The 25,270-nt window shown below is 53.0% G+C and overlaps 1 protein-coding gene across 1 annotated transcript; it reads left to right on the plus strand.

Annotated features, from left to right (window-relative positions):
- Positions 1-926: 926 nt before the first annotated feature.
- LOC117535488 (zinc finger protein 45-like) lies at positions 927-24,378 on the plus strand (the record flags this gene model as incomplete). Its single annotated transcript, XM_034199970.1, is given in 6 exon segments — positions 927-1,359; positions 10,375-10,510; positions 10,760-10,812; positions 15,094-15,196; positions 15,775-17,027; positions 24,068-24,378. Coding segments are annotated over 6 exon segments (2,042 nt in total), but the record flags the coding sequence as incomplete, so codon positions are not given.
- Between the last annotated feature and the right edge of the window lie 892 nt (positions 24,379-25,270).

Genomic DNA, 25,270 nt, shown 5'->3' on the forward strand with positions numbered 1-25,270 from the left:
TTGCGAGTGATTGAGTGACGGATGAAGGTTGTTTAGGAGAAAAAGTTTGAGAAGAAAAAGTTTGAGAGTGGCGCTCGGAAAAGGAAATTGTTGAGGGAAAAGGAGTTTCGAGACAAGCAGCTATTACAAAACATGCCGAAGCTTACAGGTTATTTTAAACCTGCAGGCCAGGATGAGGAGGAAGGACAGATGAGTTCTGTACCGAGCGGCAGCGGTGCCGGCCGCGGAGCCTCTGAGCCAAGTAGGCCGTCTGGTTCTGATAGCGGGAGAGGAAAAACAGACAGGAGGGATGATGGAGGAGATGGAGAGGATGACGAGGACTTGCTACGTGGAGGGGAGCCAACGGCAACCGGACAAATACATGAGGGAGGCCCGATACGTCACTCATCTGGAGGAGAGGACCAGGCGCGCAGAGCAGAGTGGAGAAGTGCGATCACAGAGCCTGCCGAGGCTATAAATGACTTTGATTTGTTGTTTAAATAGGGGGCCTACAAAACCTATCAGCCCCAGGGCCTGATGGCAGGTTAAGGCGGGCCTGCATACAGCAGGATACATCTATCTCTCAGAATTGACTATTCTTGTCTGTCACAATGGGTATAGTATTTGTTTTTGCATTTATTCTATTAAGTTTAATATAAAAATGTATTTTTTATCACTTGTTTAGGAAGAGTTTAAAACACGCAGACATGTTGAAGCCTTTTGGGGTTAGGGTTGCATTTCAAGATGTCATTTATTTATTTGTTTGTTTGTTGTTATTGTGATATGTTTTGGAAAGTGATCGGAGGTGTGCGTGTGTGTGTGTGCGTGTGTGTTCGTGTGTGCGCGTGTGTGTGTGATCCCCTCTGAGACCGACAGGGGGCGATACTGCTTTAAACTGTGAGCAGAAGAAGAACCCTGAAGTGACGTCAGAATCACTTCCAGTTTGTTGTTCTGCTCAAAGGTCGGATTTATTTTCTCATTAAGTTTCTCTTTATTTTATTATAATGTAAAAAAATAAGAGTCACTTTTATGAGTGCATGGTAATAACAACAACGTGCTCAGTTAGCCTCAGTTAGCTCCAGTTAGCCTCAGTTAGCTCCTCGGCTACCTCCGGAGCTCCAGCGGCAGCAGCCTCTCTCTCCCCGGCAGAATGAGCTTCTCCCCCGGCCTCTACTCGCAGCTCTCCGCGGCAGAATGAGCTTCTCCCCCGGACTCTACTCGCAGCTCTCCGCGGTGATGGAGGCTGTGGTTCTCTCCGCGGTGGCCGGCCTACAGAAGCTGGTTTCGGGTGGACCAGAACTGCTGATCCGCCTGGAGCTCCATGCCGGGCAGGAGGCTCCAGACCCGGACTCAGCCAGGAACCAGAGCCGGGAGAAAATGGTGAGGAGGACCCGGGTCTGATAATACTGCAGAAACACACTTTCAGATTGTTTTATATTTTATGCTCCTTTTGAAAACCAGAAAACTTTAAGATGTAGTCATAATATATATAATATTATTACATTTCATTCTACAGGAAATCAGACTGTTAAACACCTGAACTCTGTGAAGAGCGTCCATGACATCTGATTGCAAATCATTTATCTAAATATCATATTTCATTTACTCTTTTTGCACTATTTCTATTGTATTTGTATTTTCTTGCACATCTCAAAACATTCTCTTGCACTATTTGATCTGTTCTATGTATTTTATTTCCTATATATTCATGTTGCTCTGTTGGAGGAGCCTGCAGTGTTTCCTCTCCATCTCTCCTCTGAGCCGCTGAGCTCACGGTGAGAGAGACGGTTCATTAGAAGAACTTTCAAAGCTGCTTAAAGCTGTTTCATAGTGAAACTGTCTGTGAACCAAGGGCGCCGGAAGCGGGGGGCCCCGTGGGGGGCCCCGCCCTGCCCCACATGTTCGCAGCGGCAGATGCCGCGGAACACTGTACACATCCCGTTTCAATAATTCCCCTCTACTCTAAAGTCGCATCTAAAACGCGATCTGATCTAGCTGTTTATATGTTGTTATTTTTGATTGTTATATTAAATCTCAATAGCTACAGGCATTTTTGAAGCTTGTAAAGGGAAGATGACAGCTCGCCTCTCACTCGCCACTCTGTTCCTCAGCGCCGCTTCCCCTCCCTCCGGCTGACATTATGAATGTAAGAGTATAAATGGTAAATGGACTGTACTTATATAGCGCTTTATCCAGTCTTTAAGACCCCTCAAAGCGCTTTACATACTACATGTCGTTCACCCATTCATACAGAGCAGTGTATGTTAGGACATGCACTAACATGCATACACATTCACACACCGTTGGCCATGCCATCGGGAGCAACTCAGGGTTAAGTATCTTACCCAAGGATACATCGACATGTTGACTGCATGGGCTGGGATCGAACCCACAACCTTCTGGTTGAAAGACGACCATACTACCTCGCAGCCACAGTCGTATAGTAATCATAGATCACACGGCAGGGTCCGTTACAGTTTGTTTTGATCTGATTTCAATTAAACAAAGTCTTGGCTTTCAGAATATTAAACTTGTTCAGATGATAAATACAACTTTGAAGCTTCGGCATAATTACAAGCGGAGAACGGAGTAACTTGACGTCACAGCAAGCATACACAGCCGGTGTTTCTCCTGTTGGGAAACAAACACAATACACACAAACGCAAAAATACACAAACACACACACGTATACACACACATATATACACACACACACACACACACTCGCGAGCTTCCCCCAGACCAGTAATCCAAACGAAAATATCTTCCCTCCGTAGTATTTTGATCATTTGCTAATAACCAATCAGATCGATGTATTCCAGAGAGCAAACTTTGAAGGCCTTTTTCTCAAAATGATGACTCGGTGACAGTCATTATATAATGTGACGTATTTCGCTTAATATTTGGAGAACAAAAACAATCCTGATATCATTAGAAAGCTATGAATATCCTCTTTCCAACAGTGTATAACTCAAAATGTGTCTTCGGATCAATGCGACTGACTTCGATGGAGCAGGTCACTTTGCATTAGGTAAAATACAGCAGGCAGACATAACAGGAAGAAAATGTAAATTTTAACCCAATCAATAGGACATTGTCACGCCATTCAAATGTATCCATGTTCATTACAACCAATAACGAAGCTTAATTTGTTTATTTGTTACGTTGTTCTGTGTGTGTCAGCCGTTAACCAGATAGGAAGAATATATACACTTGCAAACCAGGGTTTCCGTTAGCCGGTAATTACCGGTTTTTAGCTGTTAAAATGTAATAAAAACCGGTAAATTCAAAACCTGCCGGTCAAAATGTCCGCTGATAATTAGGGATGCTCCAATCGATCAGCCGCCGATCATTATCGGCCGATATTCACTCTTAATAGTTTGATCGGTGCTCTCTATAGAGGCCGATCAGGAGAGCTGCATCTGATCGATATGGACATAAACACGAGTGAAGTGTAACCGGACGTGAGAGAGAAATCAGATCAGCTGCTGCATAATCACCTGAAGCCCCGCCCACTGTTTAGCTGCATGAGAAACTGACGGGCTGTCGGGAGGGAGAGGGGAAAAGAGAGGATCCGTTTCTCCCGTGTTATTATTCAAAGTTAATGTAAACTTTTGAATAATGTACGTTATCTACTACAAGTAGTTTGTTTGAATGTAATAATGATGTTGATGGAATCATTTACTGAAAAATGAATCTGAATTTTTCGATCTGTTACGATTATAAACTGAAGCAATATAAAAATGACTCCCATTAACTGAGTTTTAAACACCAGCATATCCGGTCATAGTCCGGTAATTACCTGCTAACAGAAACTCTGCAACACAATTCTTATTCTTATTATTGAAACATGACCGGTAAGTTTCAAATTTGTCCGGTAAAATAAATTCTGTCCGGACATTTGACCGGCGAGAAAAAATCCTAGCGGAAACCCTGTTGCAAACATGTCAGAAGAACCAGCGCAGAAGAAAACTAAATGGAGCCAATCTAAACTTAAATGTAACAACTGGAAGGTCACATCCCTGACATCCTCCGGAGCCTGGAAGGTCACATCCCTGACATCCTCCGGAGCCTGGAAGGTCACATCCCTGACATCCTCCGGAGCCTGGAAGGTCACATCCCTGACATCCTCCGGAGCCTGGACCTTCTCCAACCAGTGAAGCAGCGAAGCAGACGAACCCAAAAGCAGCAGCTCTGCGGCCGCAGAGGCTGTCGTTGGACCGAAACAACCTGCATGGAGGTTTGTTGTCGGGACATTGAGGCGGTAAAGCTGTATGGCTAACTGTCGACAAAAAGGAGAGCGCTCGATCATTTGAGCAAAGAGAAGGGACTAAGCGCAGAATGGTACGAACAGAGAGCGGTGCATTCTTTGCAGACCCACTGAAGGATGCTGATAGACTGCATGTGAGCAACCTCATGATTTCACTGAGGATCAAACCTGCGTTTAGTCGAGAAAAAGGTAAATGTGTGCATTTTATTATAACGTTGTGTATATTTACAGACTGTTGCAAAAACTAAGAAGCTTCTAAACATCAGGTTTAAAACTAAAAGAGCTTTGAAACACAATGAAAGATGTTTGGAGTTTATTTGAGTTATTCATTTAAACTTTTTGTCAAAGAGAAGCTGATTTGAAACCGTTGTTACAAACAGTTACGGCACTTCCTGTTTCTGCCGGAGAGAGGGGAGGCCGTCCCAAAGCCTGCTGCTGTGTTTACTCCCTCTGACAGGAGGAGAGAGGAGGCCGTCCCAAAGCCTGCTGCTGTGTTTACTCCCTCTGACAGGAGGAGAGAGGGGAGGCCGTCCCAAAGCCTGCTGCTGTGTTTATTCCCTCTGACAGGAGGAGAGGGGGGAGGCCGTCCCAAAGCCTGCTGCTGTGTTTACTCCCTCTGACAGGAGGAGAGGGGGGAGGCCGTCCCAAAGCCTGCTGCCGTGTTTACTCCCTCTGACAGGAGGAGAGAGGGGGCCGTCCCAAAGCCTGCTGCTGTGTTTACTCCCTCTGACAGGAGGAGAGGGGGGAGGCCGTCCCAAAGCTTGCTGCTGTGTTTACTCCCTCTGACAGGAGGAGAGGGGGGAGGCCGTCCCAAAGCCTGCTGCCGTGTATACTCCCTCTGACAGGAGGAGAGGGGGGAGGCCGTCCCAAAGCCTGCTGCCGTGTTTACTCCCTCTGACAGGAGGAGAGAGGAGGCCGTCCCAAAGCCTGCTGCTGTGTTTACTCCCTCTGACAGGAGGAGAGGGGGGAGGCCGTCCCAAAGCTTGCTGCTGTGTTTACTCCCTCTGACAGGAGGAGAGGGGGGAGGCCGTCCCAAAGCCTGCTGCTGTGTTTACTCCCTCTGACAGGAGGAGAGGGGGGAGGCCGTCCCAAAGCCTGCTGCTGTGTTTACTCCCTCTGACAGGAGGAGAGGGGGGAGGCCGTCCCAAAGCCTGCTGCTGTGTTTACTCCCTCTGACAGGAGGAGAGGGGGGAGGCCGTCCCAAAGCCTGCTGCCGTGTGTACTCCCTCTGACAGGAGGAGAGAGGAGGCCGTCCCAAAGCTTGCTGCTGTGTTTACTCCCTCTGACAGGAGGAGAGGGGGGAGGCCGTCCCAAAGCTTGCTGCTGTGTTTACTCCCTCTGACAGGAGGAGAGGGGGGGGGCCGTCCCAAAGCCTGCTGCCGTGTTTACTCCCTCTGACAGGAGGAGAGGGGGGAGGCCGTCCCAAAGCCTGCTGCCGTGTTTACTCCCTCTGACAGGAGGAGAGAGGGGAGGCCGTCCCAAAGCCTGCTGCCGTGTTTACTCCCTCTGACAGGAGGAGAGAGGAGGCCGTCCCAAAGCCTGCTGCCGTGTTTACTCCCTCTGACAGGAGGAGAGAGGGGAGGCCGTCCCAAAGCCTGCTGCTGTGTTTACTCCCTCTGACAGGAGGAGAGAGGAGGCCGTCCCAAAGCCTGCTGCTGTGTTTACTCCCTCTGACAGGAGGAGAGGGGGGAGGCCGTCCCAAAGCCTGCTGCTGTGTTTACTCCCTCTGACAGGAGGAGAGGGGGGAGGCCGTCCCAAAGCCTGCTGCCGTGTGTACTCCCTCTGACAGGAGGAGAGAGGAGGCCGTCCCAAAGCTTGCTGCTGTGTTTACTCCCTCTGACAGGAGGAGAGGGGGGAGGCCGTCCCAAAGCTTGCTGCTGTGTTTACTCCCTCTGACAGGAGGAGAGAGGGGAGGCCGTCCCAAAGCCTGCTGCCGTGTTTACTCCCTCTGACAGGAGGAGAGGGGGGAGGCCGTCCCAAAGCCTGCTGCCGTGTTTACTCCCTCTGACAGGAGGAGAGAGGGGAGGCCGTCCCAAAGCCTGCTGCCGTGTTTACTCCCTCTGACAGGAGGAGAGGGGGGAGGCCGTCCCAAAGCCTGCTGCCGTGTTTACTCCCTCTGACAGGAGGAGAGAGGGGAGGCCGTCCCAAAGCCTGCTGCCGTGTGTACTCCCTCTGACAGGAGGAGAGAGGGGAGGCCGTCCCAAAGCCTGCTGCTGTGTTTACTCCCTCTGACAGGAGGAGAGGGGGGAGGCCGTCCCAAAGCCTGCTGCCATGTGTACTCCCTCTGACAGGAGGAGAGGGGGGAGGCCGTCCCAAAGCTTGCTGCTGTGTGTACTCCCTCTGACAGGAGGAGAGAGGAGGCCGTCCCAAAGCCTGCTGCTGTGTTTACTCCCTCTGACAGGAGGAGAGGGGGGAGGCCGTCCCAAAGCTTGCTGCCGTGTGTACTCCCTCTGACAGGAGGAGAGAGGAGGCCGTCCCAAAGCTTGCTGCCGTGTGTACTCCCTCTGACAGGAGGAGAGAGGAGGCCGTCCCAAAGCTTGCTGCCGTGTGTACTCCCTCTGACAGGAGGAGAGGGGGGAGGCCGTCCCAAAGCCTGCTGCCGTGTGTACTCCCTCTGACAGGAGGAGAGAGGGGAGGCCGTCCCAAAGCTTGCTGCCGTGTGTACTCCCTCTGACAGGAGGAGAGAGGAGGCCGTCCCAAAGCTTGCTGCCGTGTGTACTCCCTCTGACAGGAGAAGAGGGGGGAGGCCGTCCCAAAGCTTGCTGCCGTGTGTACTCCCTCTGACAGGAGGAGAGAGGAGGGCCGTCCCACAGCTTGCTGCCGTGTGTACTCCCTCTGACAGGAGGAGAGAGGAGGCCGTCCCAAAGCTTGCTGCCGTGTGTACTCCCTCTGACAGGAGGAGAGGGGGGAGGCCGTCGCAAAGCCTGCTGCCGTGTGTACTCCCTCTGACAGGAGGAGAGAGGAGGCCGTCCCAAAGCCTGCTGCTGTGTTTACTCCCTCTGACAGGAGGAGAGGGGGGAGGCCGTCCCAAAGCTTGCTGCTGTGTGTACTCCCTCTGACAGGAGGAGAGAGGAGGCCGTCCCAAAGCTTGCTGCCGTGTGTACTCCCTCTGACAGGAGGAGAGAGGAGGCCGTCCCAAAGCTTGCTGCCGTGTTTACTCCCTCTGACAGGAGGAGAGAGGGGAGGCCGTCCCAAAGCTTGCTGCTGTGTGTACTCCCTCTGACAGGAGGAGAGGGGGGAGGCCGTCCCAAAGCCTGCTGCCGTGTGTACTCCCTCTGACAGGAGGAGAGAGGAGGCCGTCCCAAAGCTTGCTGCCGTGTTTACTCCCTCTGACAGGAGGAGAGAGGAGGCCGTCCCAAAGCTTGCTGCCGTGTTTACTCCCTCTGACAGGAGAAGAGAGGGGAGGCCGTCCCAAAGCTTGCTGCCGTGTGTACTCCCTCTGACAGGAGGAGAGAGGAGGCCGTCCCAAAGCTTGCTGCCGTGTTTACTCCCTCTGACAGGAGAAGAGAGGGGAGGCCGTCCCAAAGCTTGCTGCCATGTGTACTCCCTCTGACAGGACGAGAGAGGAGGCCGTCCCAAAGCTTGCTGCCGTGTTTACTCCCCTCTGACAGGAGGAGAGAGGAGGCCGTCCCAAAGCTTGCTGCCGTGTTACTCCCTCTGACAGGAGGAGAGAGGAGGCCGTCCCAAAGCTGGCTGCCGTGTTTACTCCCTCTGACAGGAGGAGAGAGGAGGCCGTCCCAAAGCTTGCTGCCGTGTTTACTCCCTCTGACAGGAGGAGAGAGGAGGCCGTCCCAAAGCTTGCTGCCGTGTTTACTCCCTCTGACAGGAGGAGAGAGGAGGCCGTCCCAAAGCTTGCTGCCGTGTTTACTTACTCCCTCTGACAGGAGGAGAGAGGAGGCCGTCCCAAAGCTTGCTGCCGTGTGTACTCCCTCTGACAGGAGGAGAGAGGAGGCCGTCCCAAAGCTTGCTGCTGTGTGTACTCCCTCTGACAGGAGGAGAGAGGAGGCCGTCCCAAAGCCTGCTGCTGTGTGTACTCCCTCTGACAGGAGGAGAGAGGAGGCCGTCCCAAAGCCTGCTGCTGTGTTTACTCCCTCTGACAGGAGGAGAGAGGAGGCCGTCCCAAAGCCTGCTGCTGTGTTTACTCCCTCTGACAGGAGGAGAGAGGAGGCCGTCCCAAAGCTTGCTGCCGTGTTTACTCCCTCTGACAGGAGGAGAGAGGAGGCCGTCCCAAAGCCTGCTGCTGTGTTTACTCCCTCTGACAGGAGGAGAGAGGAGGCCGTCCCAAAGCTTGCTGCTGTGTGTACTCCCTCTGACAGGAGGAGCCTCGTGTGTCACTCCACGGAGTTCACTGTGGGGGAGTGTGTAGGGTTAGGGCCAAACACACGCACTTTTTTGGCCCCCCCCCACTTCTAAAATGAATCCGGCGCGCCTGCTGTGAACCTTACATCCCAGCAGCTCCATGTGGAACATCAACTTCAGGCTGTCTGGAGCACAGAGGATGCTTCAGGCTGACTGGAGCACAGAGGATGCTTCAGGCTGGCTGGAGCACAGAGGATGCTTCAGGCTGTCTGGAGCACAGAGGATGCTTCAGGCTGACTGGAGCACAGAGGATGCTTCAGGCTGTCTGGAGCACAGAGGATGCTTCAGGCTGTCTGGAGCACAGAGGATGCTTCAGGCTGGAGCACAGAGGATGCTTCAGGCTGGAGCACAGAGGATGCTTCAGACTGTCTGGAGCACAGAGGATGCTTCAGGCTGGCTGGAGCACAGAGGATGCTTCAGGCTGGCTGGAGCACAGAGGATGCTTCAGGCTGGAGCACAGAGGATGCTTCAGGCTGGAGCACAGAGGATGCTTCAGACTGTCTGGAGCACAGAGGATGCTTCAGGCTGTCTGGAGCACAGAGGATGCTTCAGACTGTCTGGAGCACAGAGGATGCTTCAGGCTGTCTGGAGCACAGAGGATGCTTCAGGCTGACTGGAGCACAGAGGATGCTTCAGGCTGACTGGAGCACAGAGGATGCTTCAGGCTGTCTGGAGCACAGAGGATGCTTCAGGCTGACTGGAGCACAGAGGATGCTTCAGGCTGACTGGAGCACAGAGGATGCTTCAGGCTGACTGGAGCACAGAGGATGCTTCAGGCTGACTGGAGCACAGAGGATGCTTCAGGCTGACTGGAGCACAGAGGATGCTTCAGGCTGACTGGAGCACAGAGGATGCTTCAGGCTGACTGGAGCACAGAGGATGCTTCAGGCTGACTGGAGCACAGAGGATGCTTCAGGCTGGAGCACAGAGGATGCTTCAGGCTGGCTGGAGCACAGAGGATGCTTCAGGCTGGCTGGAGCACAGAGGATGCTTCAGGCTGGCTGGAGCACAGAGGATGCTTCAGGCTGACTGGAGCACAGAGGATGCTTCAGGCTGTCTGGAGCACAGAGGATGCTTCAGGTTGGAGCACAGAGGATGCTTCAGGCTGTCTGGAGCACAGAGGATGCTTCAGGCTGGCTGGAGCACAGAGGATGCTTCAGGCTGTCTGGAGCACAGAGGATGCTTCAGGCTGACTGGAGCACAGAGGATGCTTCAGGCTGACTGGAGCACAGAGGATGCTTCAGGCTGACTGGAGCACAGAGGATGCTTCAGACTGACTGGAGCACAGAGGATGCTTCAGGCTGACTGGAGCACAGAGGATGCTTCAGGCTGACTGGAGCACAGAGGATGCTTCAGGCTGGAGCACAGAGGATGCTTCAGGCTGGAGCACAGAGGATGCTTCAGGCTGGAGCACAGAGGATGCTTCAGGCTGGAGCACAGAGGATGCTGTTGGACCCTCTCAGGGACCCTCAGTGAGTCTGGAGACCCTAACCTTGACCTCTGACCCCCAGGTGCAGTTTGCCTCTCTGATGGAGACCCTAACCTTGACCTCTGACCCCCAGGTGCAGTTTGCCTCTCTGATGGAGACCCTAACCTTGACCTCTGACCCCCAGGTGCAGTTTGCCTCTCTGATGGAGACCCTAACCTTGACCTCTGACCCCCAGGTGCAGTTTGCCTCTCTGATGGAGACCCTAACCTTGACCTCTGACCCCCAGGTGCAGTTTGCCTCTCTGATGGAGACCCTAACCTTGACCTCTGACCCCCAGGTGCAGTTTGCCTCTCTGATGGAGACCCTGGGGAACGAGGCTTTGGGGAAGATCCTGAACATCGTGGAGGAGGCGGAGCTTCAAGGAGAGGAGAACAGATCTGAGACCAGCTTCATCCACATCCTGAACCACGTGGGTACGTACCCCCCCTCTATCAAACATAATCATGATGTCATAATGTTCTCCAGGTGCATGCTGGGAGTCTGAGTTCTCTGGTTATCTAGTAGTCTTCTCTTTAGCGTTCTGACATCTTGTAGATCGCTGCTTTATTGCTTTTAAAGTGTCGTTTGTTTGTCTGTCTCTACAGCACTTTGGTCTGGAGGTTTTAAAGTGCTTTATAAATAAAGCTGTATTGTATTGAATAATAACTGGAGTTTCCTCTCAGAGAACGAACACTCGTACGGAGTCCGACTGCAGAGCAACGACTTCAACACTCAGGTGAGACCGTGGTGCCTTCACTGACCTCTGACTGCTGGTGGTGCCTTCACTGACCTCTGACTGCTGGTGGTGCCTTCACTGACCTCTGACTGCTGGTGGTGCCTTCCTTGACCTCTGACTGCTGGTGGTGCCTTCACTGACCTCTGACTGCTGGTGGTGCCTTCACTGACCTCTGACTGCTGGTGGTGCCTTCACTGACCTCTGACTGCTGGTGGTGCCTTCACTGACCTCTGACTGCTGGTGGTGCGTTCACTGACCTCTGACTGCTGGTGGTGCCTTCCTTGACCTCTGACTGCTGGTGGTGCCTTCACTGACCTCTGACTGCTGGTGGTGCCTTCACTGACCTCTGACTGCTGGTGGTGCCTTCACTGACCTCTGACTGCTGGTGGTGCCTTCACTGACCTCTGACTGCTGGTGGTGCCTTCACTGACCTCTGACTGCTGGTGGTGCCTTCACTGACCTCTGACTGCTGCTGGTGGTGCGTTCACTGACCTCTGACTGCTGCTGGTGGTGCCTTCACTGACCTCTGACTGCTGCTGGTGGTGCGTTCACTGACCTCTGACTGCTGGTGGTGCCTTCACTGACCTCTGACTGCTGCTGGTGGTGCGTTCACTGACCTCTGACTGCTGGTGGTGGTGCGTTCACTGACCTCTGACTGCTGGTGGTGCCTTTACTGACCTCTGACTGCTGCTGGTGGTGCCTTCACTGACCTCTGACTGCTGCTGGTGGTGCGTTCACTGACCTCTGACTGCTGGTGGTGCCTTTACTGACCTCTGACTGCTGGTAGGTGCCTTCACTGACCTCTGACTGCTGGTGGTGGTGCCTTCACTGACCTCTGACTGCTGGTGGTGCCTTTACTGACCTCTGACTGCTGGTAGGTGCCTTCACTGACCTCTGACTGCTGCTGGTGGTGCGTTCACTGACCTCTGACTGCTGGTGGTGCCTTTACTGACCTCTGACTGCTGGTAGGTGCCTTCACTGACCTCTGACTGCTGCTGGTGGTGCCTTCACTGACCTCTGACTGCTGGTGGTGCCTTCACTGACCTCTGACTGCTGGTGGTGGTGCCTTCACTGACCTCTGACTGCTGGTGGTGCCTTCACTGACCTCTGACTGCTGGTGGTGTCTTCACTGACCTCTGACTGCTGCTGGTGGTGCGTTCACTGACCTCTGACTGCTGGTAGTGGTGCCTTCACTGACCTCTGACTGCTGGTGGTGCCTTCACTGACCTCTGACTGCTGCTGGTGGTGCGTTCACTGACCTCTGACTGCTGGTGGTGCCTTCACTGACCTCTGACTGCTGGTGGTGCCTTCACTGACCTCTGACTGCTGGTGGTGTCTTCACTGACCTCTGACTGCTGCTGGTGGTGCCTTCACTGACCTCTGACTGCTGCTGGTGGTGCGTTCACTGACCTCTGACTGCTGGTGGTGCCTTCACTGACCTCTGACTGCTGCTGGTGGTGCCTTCACTGACCTCTGACTGCTGCTGGTGGTGTCTTCACTGACCTCTGACTGCTGCTGGTGGTGCGTTCACTGACCTCTGACTGCTGGTGGTGCCTTCACTGACCTCTGACTGCTGCTGGTGGTGCCTTCACTGACCTCTGACTGCTGGTGGTGTCTTCACTGACCTCAGACTGCTGGTGGTGCCTTCACTGACCTCTGACTGCTGCTGGTGGTGCCTTCAATGACTTCTGACTGCTGCTGGTGGTGTCCTTCACTGACCTCTGACTGCTGCTGGTGGTGCGTTCACTGACCTCTGACTGCTGGTGGTGCCTTCACTGACCTCTGACTGCTGCTGGTGGTGCCTTCACTGACCTCTGACTGCTGGTGGTGCCTTCACTGACCTCTGACTGCTGCTGGTGGTGCCTTCACTGACCTCTGACTGCTGGTGGTGTCTTCACTGACCTCTGACTGCTGCTGGTGGTGCCTTCACTGACCTCTGACTGCTGGTGGTGCCTTCACTGACCTCTGACTGCTGGTGGTGTCTTCACTGACCTCTGACTGCTGCTAGTGGTGCCTTCACTGACCTCTGACTGCTGCTGGTGGTGCGTTCACTGACCTCTGACTGCTGCTGGTGGTGCGTTCACTGACCTCTGACTGCTGCTGGTGGTGCGTTCACTGACCTCTGACTGCTGCTGGTGGTGCGTTCACTGACCTCTGACTGCTGCTGGTGGTGCGTTCACTGACCTCTGACTGCTGCTGGTGGTGCCTTCACTGACCTCTGACTGCTGATGGTGGTGCCTTCACTGACCTCTGACTGCTGCTGGTGGTGCCTTCACTGACCTCTGACTGCTGCTGGTGGTGCGTTCACTGACCTCTGACTGATGGTGGTGCCTTCACTGACCTCTGACCTCTGACTGCTGGTGGTGCCTTCACTGACCTCTTACTGCTGCTGGTGGTGCCTTCACTGACCTCTGACTGCTGCTGGTGGTGCGTTCACTGACCTCTGACTGCTGCTGGTGGTGCCTTCACTGACCTCTGACTGCTGCTGGTGGTGCGTTCACTGACCTCTGACTGCTGGTGGTGGTGCGTTCAATGACCTCTGACTGCTAGTGGTGTGTTCACTGACCTCTGACTGCTGCTGGTGGTGCGTTCACTGACCTCTGACTGCTGCTGGTGGTGCCTTCACTGACCTCTGACTGCTGCTGGTGGTGCGTTCACTGACCTCTGACTGCTGGTGGTGCCTTCACTGACCTCTGACTGCTGCTGGTGGTGCCTTCACTGACCTCTGACTGCTGCTGGTGGTGTCTTCACTGACCTCTGACTGCTGCTGGTGGTGCGTTCACTGACCTCTGACTGCTGGTGGTGCCTTCACTGACCTCTGACTGCTGCTGGTGGTGCCTTCACTGACCTCTGACTGCTGGTGGTGTCTTCACTGACCTCAGACTGCTGGTGGTGCCTTCACTGACCTCTGACTGCTGCTGGTGGTGCCTTCAATGACTTCTGACTGCTGCTGGTGGTGTCTTCACTGACCTCTGACTGCTGCTGGTGGTGCGTTCACTGACCTCTGACTGCTGGTGGTGCCTTCACTGACCTCTGACTGCTGCTGGTGGTGCCTTCACTGACCTCTGACTGCTGGTGGTGCCTTCACTGACCTCTGACTGCTGCTGGTGGTGCCTTCACTGACCTCTGACTGCTGGTGGTGTCTTCACTGACCTCTGACTGCTGCTGGTGGTGCCTTCACTGACCTCTGACTGCTGGTGGTGCCTTCACTGACCTCTGACTGCTGGTGGTGTCTTCACTGACCTCTGACTGCTGCTAGTGGTGCCTTCACTGACCTCTGACTGCTGCTGGTGGTGCGTTCACTGACCTCTGACTGCTGCTGGTGGTGCGTTCACTGACCTCTGACTGCTGCTGGTGGTGCGTTCACTGACCTCTGACTGCTGCTGGTGGTGCGTTCACTGACCTCTGACTGCTGCTGGTGGTGCGTTCACTGACCTCTGACTGCTGCTGGTGGTGCCTTCACTGACCTCTGACTGCTGCTGGTGGTGCGTTCACTGACCTCTGACTGATGGTGGTGCGTTCACTGACCTCTGACTGCTGCTGGTGGTGCGTTCACTGACCTCTGACTGCTGCTGGTGGTGCCTTCACTGACCTCTGACCTCTGACTGCTGGTGGTGCCTTCACTGACCTCTTACTGCTGCTGGTGGTGCCTTCACTGACCTCTGACTGCTGCTGGTGGTGCGTTCACTGACCTCTGACTGCTGCTGGTGGTGCCTTCACTGACCTCTGACTGCTGCTGGTGGTGCGTTCACTGACCTGACTGCTGGTGGTGGTGCGTTCAATGACCTCTGACTGCTAGTGGTGTGTTCACTGACCTCTGACTGCTGCTGGTGGTGCGTTCACTGACCTCTGACTGCTGCTGGTGGTGCGTTCACTGACCTCTGACTGCTGGTGGTGGTGCGTTCAATGACCTCTGACTGCTAGTGGTGTGTTCACTGACCTCTGACTCTGTTAATGGTTCGTTCACTGACCCTTGAGTTTCTGTTAATGGTGCGTTCACTGACCCCTGACTGTCTGTTAATGGTGCGTTCACTGACCCCTGAGTTTCTGTTAATGGTGCGTTCACTGACCCCTGACTGTCTGTTAATGGTGCGTTCACTGACCCCTGAGTTTCTGTTAATGGTGCGTTCACTGACCCCTCACTGTCTGTTAATGGTGCGTTCACTGACCCCTGAGTTTCTGTTAATGGTGCGTTCACTGACCCCTGACTGTCTGTTAATGGTGCGTTCACTGACCCCTGACTCTCTGCTCATGGTGCGTTCACTGACCCTGTGTGTGCAGAAGCAGCAGGAGGCGTTTGAGGGCCAGTCTCAGGGTCCGTTTGTTCCTGCGCTGATGCTGAAAGACGATCGAGGCGTCGTGGAGCTGGAGGTCATCGCTGAGAGTGAGAAAACTCATGTTTATATTCATTACAGCAGCAGCTGGTACTCTCTGGATGAAATGAGGAGTCCGTCTTCATCTCAACGCTCTGAAGAACCTTCTGTTCCAGCATGAGTCTCCCTGAACTCCTTTGGGATGAACGAGAGCCTCTCGCCCAACATCAGTCTGAGAGAGAAAGGAAACATTATGAGAAAAAAGCACAAATTGAAAAAACATTGAAAAAAATCGAAATCCGGAAAAAAAAATGTTCTGTTAAAAATGTAGGAGACAATTTTTAATTATTAGAAACATAAAAAAAAGTAAAAAGTCTGTGAAAAAAAGCCAATGTTAGAAAAAAAAGGGAAAAAGTCAATTCTTACAAGAAAATACATTCTGAAATAAAATCAGAATCTTTAGAAAAAAAGTCAAAAATCTGAGAAAAAAGCCAATTCTTAGATGAATGGGCGTCCCAGAAGAGAGGAAGCTGTTAGAGCTGCAAAGAGGACAGACTTCAGAATAATGCGGGCATAAAAGCTCCTGCAGTTTCATGTGTAGTGGCCCAATACTTTAGTCTATATAGTGAATGTGTGCTGTTTCCTGCAGGAGCTCAGCAGCTGATCCACAGTGAGGAGGGACTGTCTCAGAGGAGCCTGAAGTCCCAGCAGCTGATCCACAGTGAGGAGGGACTGTCTCAGAGCAGCCTGAAGTCCCAGCAGCTGATCCACAGTGAGGAGGGACTGTCTCAGAGGAGCCTGAAGTCCCAGCAGCTGATCCACAGTGAGGAGGGACTTTCTCAGAGGAGCCTGAAGTCCCAGCAGCTAATCCACAGTGAGGAGGGACTGTCTCAGAGCAGCCTGAAGTCCCAGCAGCTGATCCACAGTGAGGAGGGACTGTCTCAGAGCAGCCTGAAGTCCCAGCAGCTGATCCACAGTGAGGAGGGACTGTCTCAGAGGAGCCTGAAGTCCCAGCAGCTGATCCACAGTGAGGAGGGACTTTCTCAGAGGAGCCTGAAGTCCCAGCAGCTAATCCACAGTGAGGAGGGACTGTCTCAGAGGAGCCTGAAGTCCCAGCAGCTGATCCACAGTGAGGAGGGACTGTCTCAGAGGAGCCTGAAGTCCCAGCAGCTGATCCACAGTGAGGAGGGACTGTCTCAGAGGAGCCTGAAGTCCCAGCAGCTGATCCACAGTGAGGAGGGACTGTCTCAGAGGAGCCTGAAGTCCCAGCAGCTGATCCACAGTGAGGAGGGACTGTCTCAGAGCAGCCTGAAGTCCCAGCAGCTGATCCACAGTGAGGAGGGACTGTCTCAGAGGAGCCTGAAGTCCCAGCAGCTGATCCACAGTGAGGAGGGACTGTCTCAGAGGAGCCTGAAGTCCCAGCAGCTGATCCACAGTGAGGAGGGACTGTCTCAGAGGAGCCTGAAGTCCCAGCAGCTGATCCACAGTGAGGAGGGACTGTCTCAGAGGAGCCTGAAGTCCCAGCAGCTGATCCACAGTGAGGAGGGACTGTCTCAGAGGAGCCTGAAGTCCCAGCAGCTGATCCACAGTGAGGAGGGACTGTCTCAGAGGAGCCTGAAGTCCCAGCAGCTGATCCACAGTGAGGAGGGACTGTCTCAGAGGAGCCTGAAGTCCCAGCAGCTGATCCACAGTGAGGAGGGACTGTCTCAGAGGAGCCTGAAGTCCCAGCAGCTGATCCACAGTGAGGAGGGACTGTCTCAGAGGAGCCTGAAGTCCCAGCAGCTGATCCACAGCAGAGAGAAACCCTTCAGCTGCAGCGTCTGTGGGAAAACCTTCAACAGGCAGACGCAGCTGAATACGCACAGCATCGTGCACACAGGCGAGAAGCCGCACACCTGCCAGGTGAGATATGATAAGATCATCTTAACACTGTGTTCAGTGATCCTCTGTCAGCATGGTGAGACCAGACTGTGTTTGGTGTCTCTTGTCCATCCTGCTCTCTCTCTCTCTCTCTCTATCTCTCTCTCTCTCTCTCTCTCTCTCTCTCTCTCTCTCTTTCGTCACAACAGTGCGGTAAAGCGACTGCAGTAAAGCGATCGCTGCTCCGATTCTCCGGCCCATCTCACACTCCACTGTTCCCTCACTCGAGAACAAGACCCCGAGATACTTGAACTCCTTCACTTGGGGTAAGGACTCATTCCCTACCTGGAGTGGACAGTCCATCGGTTTCCTGCTGAGAACCATGGCCTCAGATTTGGAGGTGCTGATCCTCATACCAGCCGCTTCACACTCGGTTGCGAACCGATCCAGTGAGTGCTGAAGGTCGCAGACCGATGAAGCCATTAGAACCACATCATCTGCAAAAAGCAATCCTTAGTCCACCGAACTGCAGACCCCCTCCCCCATGACGACGCCTCGAAATCCGACCCATGTATATTACAAACAGGATTGGTGACAAAGCGCAGTCCTGGCGGAGGCCAACCCTCACCGGGAATGGGTCCGACTTACTGCCGAGGACCCGGACACAGCGATTGGATGGCCCTGAGTAGAGACCCCCTCCCCCCATACTCCCGCAGCACCTCCCACCGTAACTCCCTGGGAACTCGGTCATACGCCTTCTCCAAGTCTACAAAACTGGATAGGCGTACTCCCAGGCCCCCTCCAGGATCCTTGCGAGAGTAAGAAGCTGATCCCTCATTCCACGACCAGGACGGAATCCGCATTGTTCCTCCTCAACCTGAGGTTCCACTATCGGCCGGACCCTCCTTTCCAGTACCTTGGAGTGCTGTACACAGCTTGGATCAATCAATCAATCAATCAATGTTTATTTATAGCCCAATATCACAAATGTTACATTTGTCTCAGTGGTCTTCACAGTGTGTACAGAATATCAGTATGACAATACGACACCCTCTGTCCTTAGACCCTCTGTTCTCAGACCCTCTGTCCTTAGACCCTCTGTCCTTAGACCCTCTGTCCTTAGACCCTCACATCGTACAAGGAAAAACTTCCAGAGAAAACCCACAGTTTAAAGGGAACATGGGAGAAACCTCAGGGAGAGCAACAGAGGAGGGATCCCTCTCCCAGGACGGACAGACGTGCAATAGATGCCGTGTGGAAATTGAAAAGATAAAACATTTGCAACATAGGTAGTCCAAATGTTTGGAAATGCATGTGTCTATAATAAGAAGATGAATCCACGAGGATGTCAGCAATCCTGTGGAAGCCTTCAGGGAAGTAGTATGGTGAGAGTCTGGCAGGACCGCAGAGACAGGTTCAGCCACGACTCGAAGTCCAGGACTCAGATCCAGAACTCAGGATAGAGGATCCAGGACACACGACCACAGCAACAGGATCAGCTTCGACTCCGGATCCCGGCGTAGATATAGATACAAAAAAGAGATTTGGGGGAAACTGGGTTAATCGGAACATGAGAGTACACAGGTACAGACAGCCAGAAAGACGGAGTAAGGTGCCTCCCTCAACAGTCCAAGCCTATAGCAGCTAAACTAACGTGTCTACATACATGCACTCCCTTAGGATAGGTTGAGGGAAAGGGTAGCAAGTAAGAAGTAGGACACAGAGGTGGAGAGGCACGCAGGGAGAGAGGTCCCCATTGGAACCTGCATTGGTTAGAGGTAAGGAGTGGGTCTGTGGCTACGTTCCACACTCCCCGGCCGGGCTAGGCCTCTCTGCAACCTGTTACCCTCTAATAGAACCTCGAGAGGTCAGAGAGGGGAAAGCTTTGGATAACGTTTTAAATATAAGATCTAAGTTTTTAGGATTTAAGTGAAAGAGTAAGAACTAACATGTATAGGTGAAGAGGCACAACGTGTCTACGTCAATGCACTCTTATTAGATTATTTTATTTTATCACTATAAGCTTTATCAAAAAGGAAGGTCTTAAGCGCACTCTTAAAAACGGATAGGGTGTCTGCCGCCCGAACACAAACTGGAAGCTGATTCCACAAATGTGGAGCTTGATAAGAAAAGGCTCTGGCTCCCATTGTACTTTTAGAGACTCTAGGAACAACCAACAACCCTGCATGGTCCCCTGCTCCCCCCTCCTTTGGTGTCGGACGGTTTTCCAGAACAACTTTGGTGCCGACCGAAGGTCCTTCTCCATGGCTCCTCTGAACTTCTCCCACTTGCTGCTTTGCCTCGGCCATGTCTCCCCCGGGATAACATATTTCAGAAGGCCTCCTTCGTCAGCGGACGGCTCCCCTGACCACCGGGGTCCTCCAGGAGGTTCGAGGGTTACCTTGAGGCACCTGAGACATTGAGAGACCACAGCTCCCCGGCTTCAGCAATAGAGGCTTTGAACACCGCCCACTCTCGTTCAATGTCCCTCAACGGGGATTCCTGGAAAGCTGGATTTGATATTTCTGACAGAAAAAAAACCGTTATTGTCCAGCCACGGACGGAAAATCAAGAAGCAACGTTATTACTAGGGGTGCACCGAATGGGAAATTCTTGGCCGAAACCGATACCGAAAATAGGAAACAGTTGGTCGAAAACCGAATGCCGAAAGGCCGAAAATGATTAATAGAAATATATATATATATAATGTATACATTTTTTACCAATGTTGTTCAGCTACCTGATTATGGAAATAGACATGATTATGGCAAAACTTAACTTAAATAATAATCACTATTATGGGTCCATAAAACATTTATTCAGCACTTTTGAATGCATACAGTACATTTATATATGTCATGTATTATTGCTAAAAAACATTATATCGCAGTCTTAGTGTCGCCAACTCGTTTCTAATATGCAAAGACAACAAATGCGTCTATGATGTATTTTCGATCAGACGAGATCTCTCTCCCGCGTCTGTGTGCGAGGTGGCGGGGCAGTTTACACACACGCAGCTGCTACATGCAGCGGAGCACACTGCGGAGATGGCGGAGAGAACGCGCTCCGAGGTGTGGTTCAACTTTACCCGTCTCGATGTGGAGAATACTTGTTACCATAAGTGCAATAAGAGTTTAGCATGTAAGCACGAGCAATTTGTCTAAACATTTAGCAAAAGTGCACCGCATGCAGACGGAGGAATGTACCGGGTTCCACCGTCTTTCTAGCAGCTCTGTAGCCCCATCCACGAGTAACGTTTCCCCGTCAGGTGTTATGTATGCTAGCAGCAACACACGGAGTTAACTACATTATACAAACATGGGTTAATGATTAGAGGAAACTGAGTTATTTAGTTTGTTAAAATGTCAGCTATTCTGTTTACAGTCTGTCATCAGATTATTTAATACGATTTGTTAAAGGCTCAGGGCAATCTCGATGACAAAGGTCAATGTTCCCCCCCCCCCCCCCCCTGTGAGCCAGCCGCGAGCATGGTCGCAGCGTCTTTATTACGTCATCACAACAACACGTTAGGTTACCAACGTAAGCCTATTCTGACATTCGGTGATATTTTTTTTCGGCCGAAAGCCGAAAGGGCCTTTTTAACCATTTTCGGCTGATAATTTTCGGTGGCCGAATATTCGGTGCATCCCTAGTTATTACGCTATAATGGATTATGTTAGAGAACCTGCTGTTGTCTCACTTCTCTCCTGTGGTTCCTCAGGTGTCTCACCTCTCTCCTGTGGTTCCTCAGGTGTCTCACTTCTCTCCTGTGGTTCCTCAGGTGTCTCACTTCTCTCCTGTGGTTCCTCGGATGTCTCACTTCTCTCCTGTGGTTCCTCAGGTGTCTCACCTCCCTCCTGTGGTTCCTCGGGTGTCTCACTTCTCTCCTGTGGTTCCTCGGGTGTCTCACTTCTCTCCTGTGGTTCCTCGGGTGTCTCACCTCTCTCCTGTGGTTCCTCGGGTGTCTCACTTCTCTCCTGTGGTTCCTCGGGTGTCTCACCTCTCTCCTGTGGTTCCTCAGGTGTCTCACCTCTCTCCTGTGGTTCCTCAGGTGTCTCACTTCTCTCCTGTGGTTCCTCAGGTGTCTCACCTCTCTCCTGTGGTTCCTCAGGTGTCTCACCTCTCTCCTGTGGTTCCTCGGGTGTCTCACTTCTCTCCTGTGGTTCCTCGGGTGTCTCACCTCCCTCCTGTGGTTCCTCGGGTGTCTCACTTCTCTCCTGTGGTTCCTCGGGTGTCTCACTTCTCTCCTGTGGTTCCTCAGGTGTCTCACCTCTCTCCTGTGGTTCCTCAGGTGTCTCACTTCTCTCCTGTGGTTCCTCAGGTGTCTCACCTCTCTCCTGTGGTTCCTCAGGTGTCTCACCTCTCTCCTGTGGTTCCTCAGGTGTCTCACTTCTCTCCTGTGGTTCCTCAGGTGTCTCACCTCTCTCCTGTGGTTCCTCAGGTGTCTCACTTCTCTCCTGTGGTTCCTCGGGTGTCTCACCTCTCTCCTGTGGTTCCTCGGGTGTCTCACCTCTCTCCTGTGGTTCCTCGGGTGTCTCACTTCTCTCCTGTGGTTCCTCAGGTGTCTCACCTCTCTCCTGTGGTTGCTCAGGTGTCTCACTTCTCTCCTGTGGTTCCTCAGGTGTCTCACCTCTCTCCTGTGGTTCCTCAGGTGTCTCACCTCTCTCCTGTGGTTCCTCAGGTGTCTCACTTCTCTCCTGTGGTTCCTCAGGTGTCTTACTTCTCTCCTGTGGTTCCTCAGGTGTCTTACCTCTCTCCTGTGGTTCCTCAGGTGTCTCACCTCTCTCCTGTGGTTCCTCAGGTGTCTCACGTCTCTCCTGTGGTTCCTCAGTTGTCTCACTTCTCTCCTGTGGTTCCTCGGGTGTCTCACCTCTCTCCTGTGGTTCCTCAGGTGTCTCACTTCTCTCTTGTGGTTCCTCGGGTGTCTCACTTCTCTCTTGTGGTTCCTCGGGTGTCTCACTTCTCTCCTGTGGTTCCTCGGGTGTCTCACTTCTCTCCTGTGGTTCCTCGGGTGTCTCACCTCTCTCCTGTGGTTCCTCGGGTGTCTCACCTCTCTCCTGTGGTTCCTCGGGTGTCTCACTTCTCTCCTGTGGTTCCTCGGGTGTCTCACTTCTCTCCTGTGGTTCCTCGGGTGTCTCACCTCTCTCTTGTGGTTCCTCGGGTGTCTCACCTCTCTCCTGTGGTTCCTCGGGTGTCTCACCTCTCTCCTGTGGTTCCTCGGGTGTCTCACTTCTCTCCTGTGGTTCCTCGGGTGTCTCACCTCTCTCCTGTGGTTCCTCGGGTGTCTCACTTCTCTCCTGTGGTTCCTCGGGTGTCTCACTTCTCTCCTGTGGTTCCTCGGGTGTCTCACTTCTCTCCTGTGGTTCCTCGGGTGTCTCACCTCTCTCTTGTGGTTCCTCGGGTGTCTCACTTCTCTCCTGTGGTTCCTCGGGTGTCTCACCTCTCTCCTGTGGTTCCTCGGGTGTCTCACCTCTCTCCTGTGGTTCCTCGGGTGTCTCACTTCTCTCCTGTGGTTCCTCAGGTGTCTCACCTCTCTCCTGTGGTTCCTCAGGTGTCTCACTTATCTCCTGTGGTTCCTCAGGTGTCTCACCTCTCTCCTGTGGTTCCTCAGGTGTCTCACTTCTCTCCTGTGGTTCCTCAGGTGTCTCACCTCTCTCCTGTGGTTCCTCAGGTGTCTCACTTATCTCCTGTGGTTCCTCAGGTGTCTCACCTCTCTCCTGTGGTTCCTCAGGTGTCTCACTTCTCTCCTGTGGTTCCTCAGGTGTCTCACTTCTCTCCTGTAGTTCCTCAGGTGTCTCATCTCTCTCCTGTGGTTCCTCAGTTGTCTCACTTCTCTCCTGTGGTTCCTCAGGTGTCTCACTTCTCTCCTGTGGTTCCTCAGTTGTCTCACCTCTCTCCTGTGGTTCCTCAGGTGTCTCATTTCTCTCCTGTGGTTCCTCAGTTGTCTCACTTCTCTCCTGTGGTTCCTCGGGTGTCTCACCTCTCTCCTGTGGTTCCTCGGGTGTCTCACTTCTCTCCTGTGGTTCCTCGGGTGTCTCACCTCTCTCCTGTGGTTCCTCGGGTGTCTCACCTCTCTCCTGTGGTTCCTCGGGTGTCTCACTTCTCTCCTGTGGTTCCTCAGGTGTCTCACCTCTCTCCTGTGGTTCCTCAGGTGTCTCACTTATCTCCTGTGGTTCCTCAGTTGTCTCACCTCTCTCCTGTGGTTCCTCAGGTGTCTCACCTCTCTCCTGTGGTTCCTCAGTTGTCTCACCTCTCTCCTGTGGTTCCTCAGGTGTCTCACTTCTCTCCTGTGGTTCCTCAGGTGTCTCACCTCTCTCCTGTGGTTCCTCAGGTGTCTCACTTCTCTCCTGTGGTTCCTCAGGTGTCTCACTTCTCTCCTGTGGTTCCTCAGGTGTCTCACCTCTCTCCTGTGGTTCCTCAGGTGTCTCACCTCTCTCCTGTGGTTCCTCAGGTGTCTCACCTCTCTCCTGTGGTTCCTCAGGTGTCTCACCTCTCTCCTGTGGTTCCTCAGGTGTCTCACTTCTCTCCTGTGGTTTCCTCAGGTGTCTCACCTCTCTCCTGTGGTTCCTCAGGTGTCTCACTTCTCTCCTGTGGTTCCTCAGGTGTCTCACCTCTCTCCTGTGGTTCCTCAGGTGTCTCACTTCTCTCCTGTGGTTCCTCAGGTGTCTCACCTCTCTCCTGTGGTTCCTCAGGTGTCTCACTTCTCTCCTGTGGTTCCTCAGGTGTCTCACCTCTCTCCTGTGGTTCCTCAGGTGTCTCACCTCTCTCCTGTGGTTCCTCAGTTGTCTCACTTCTCTCCTGTGGTTCCTCAGGTGTCTCACTTCTCTCCTGTGGTTCCTCAGTTGTCTCACCTCTCTCCTGTGGTTCCTCAGGTGTCTCACCTCTCTCCTGTGGTTCCTCAGGTGTCTCATCTCTCTCCTGTGGTTCCTCACTTGTCTCACTTCTCTCCTGTGGTTCCTCAGGTGTCTCACTTCTCTCCTGTGGTTCCTCAGTTGTCTCACCTCTCTCCCGTGGTTCCTCAGTTGTCTCACCTCTCTCCTGTGGTTCCTCAGTTGTCTCACCTCTCTCCTGTGGTTCCTCAGGTGTGTTTACGGACCTTCAACATGGTTCAGAACCTGCGGCGCCACATGCACACTCACGTGGATCGGAAGCTCTTTGAGTGCTCTCATTGCGGGAACGGCTTCACGCGGGCGTCGACTCTCAGAACCCACCAGCTGATCCACGCCGGGCTGAAGCCTCTGAAGTGCCCCGTCTGCCCTGAAGCCTTCAGAAACGCTGTGAACCTGAAGAGCCACCTGACGATCCACAGCGGGGAGAAGCCCTTCAGCTGCGAGCTCTGTGGGAAGAGCTTCAGGCAGGCGGTGAACCTGAAGATCCACCTGAGAACCCACAGGTGTGTTCTGTTGATTTTGTAGATTCAAGATTCAATGCTTTTAATGTATTGTCATTTGTACAGAGCTACCGTTTCTTCCACATCAGACTGTTAAACACCTGAACCCTTGAAAGAACATGGGGACCTGGTTCTGGATCAGGAGAGTCACACCTTAGACCCGGTTCCCTGACCTCATGTCAACAAGCCACGTGTTAGAGAAGAAGAACTACAGTGTAGATGTGACGATGAGAATCTGAGGTCCCAGGCTCCTCCAACAGGGCGACGCAATGACACGGATCACAGAGCGACTAGATGACACGGATCACAGAGCAACGCAATGACACGGATCACAGAGCGACGCAATGACACGGATCACAGGGCGACGCAATGACACGGATCACAGGGCGACTCGATGACACGGATCACAGGGCTCGGACTCCCAGCAGCTTCTACTGAAGCCTTCCGAGTAAATCACCAGAACGCCGACACCTCCTCATCTCCACCACTCCCATGTTTGCTTTTGTGTTGCATAAGTTAGTCTCTCTGCGTTTCTGCGCTGGGCTAATGCTAATGCTAATGCTAATAATGCTGGCTAAAGGGCAACTTCACAACACTTTTTGGGAGTTTTACGGGGCGTGGTTTGCAATCCGCCCAGCCAATCAGAAATGGGAACCTTTTTCTCCCATGAAAGTCCCTACTCTCTAGCAGGGACGGAAAAGGGGGGGAAAGGTTCTCATGAACTAAGTTCCAGATTTTGGTGTGAACGCAACATTTCAAGAACTATCAGAACTATACTGGGAAAAGTACTCCGGTGTGAAAGCGCCTAATGTGAGCGTCCCCTCTGTGGGACTGATGAAGATTCTGATCTGTTTCTGTTCTGACTCTGATCTGATTGACAGCGGGGAGAAACCGT

Source organism: Gymnodraco acuticeps, unplaced genomic scaffold, assembly GCF_902827175.1.
Source record: "Gymnodraco acuticeps unplaced genomic scaffold, fGymAcu1.1, whole genome shotgun sequence".
NCBI lineage: Eukaryota > Metazoa > Chordata > Actinopteri > Perciformes > Bathydraconidae > Gymnodraco > Gymnodraco acuticeps.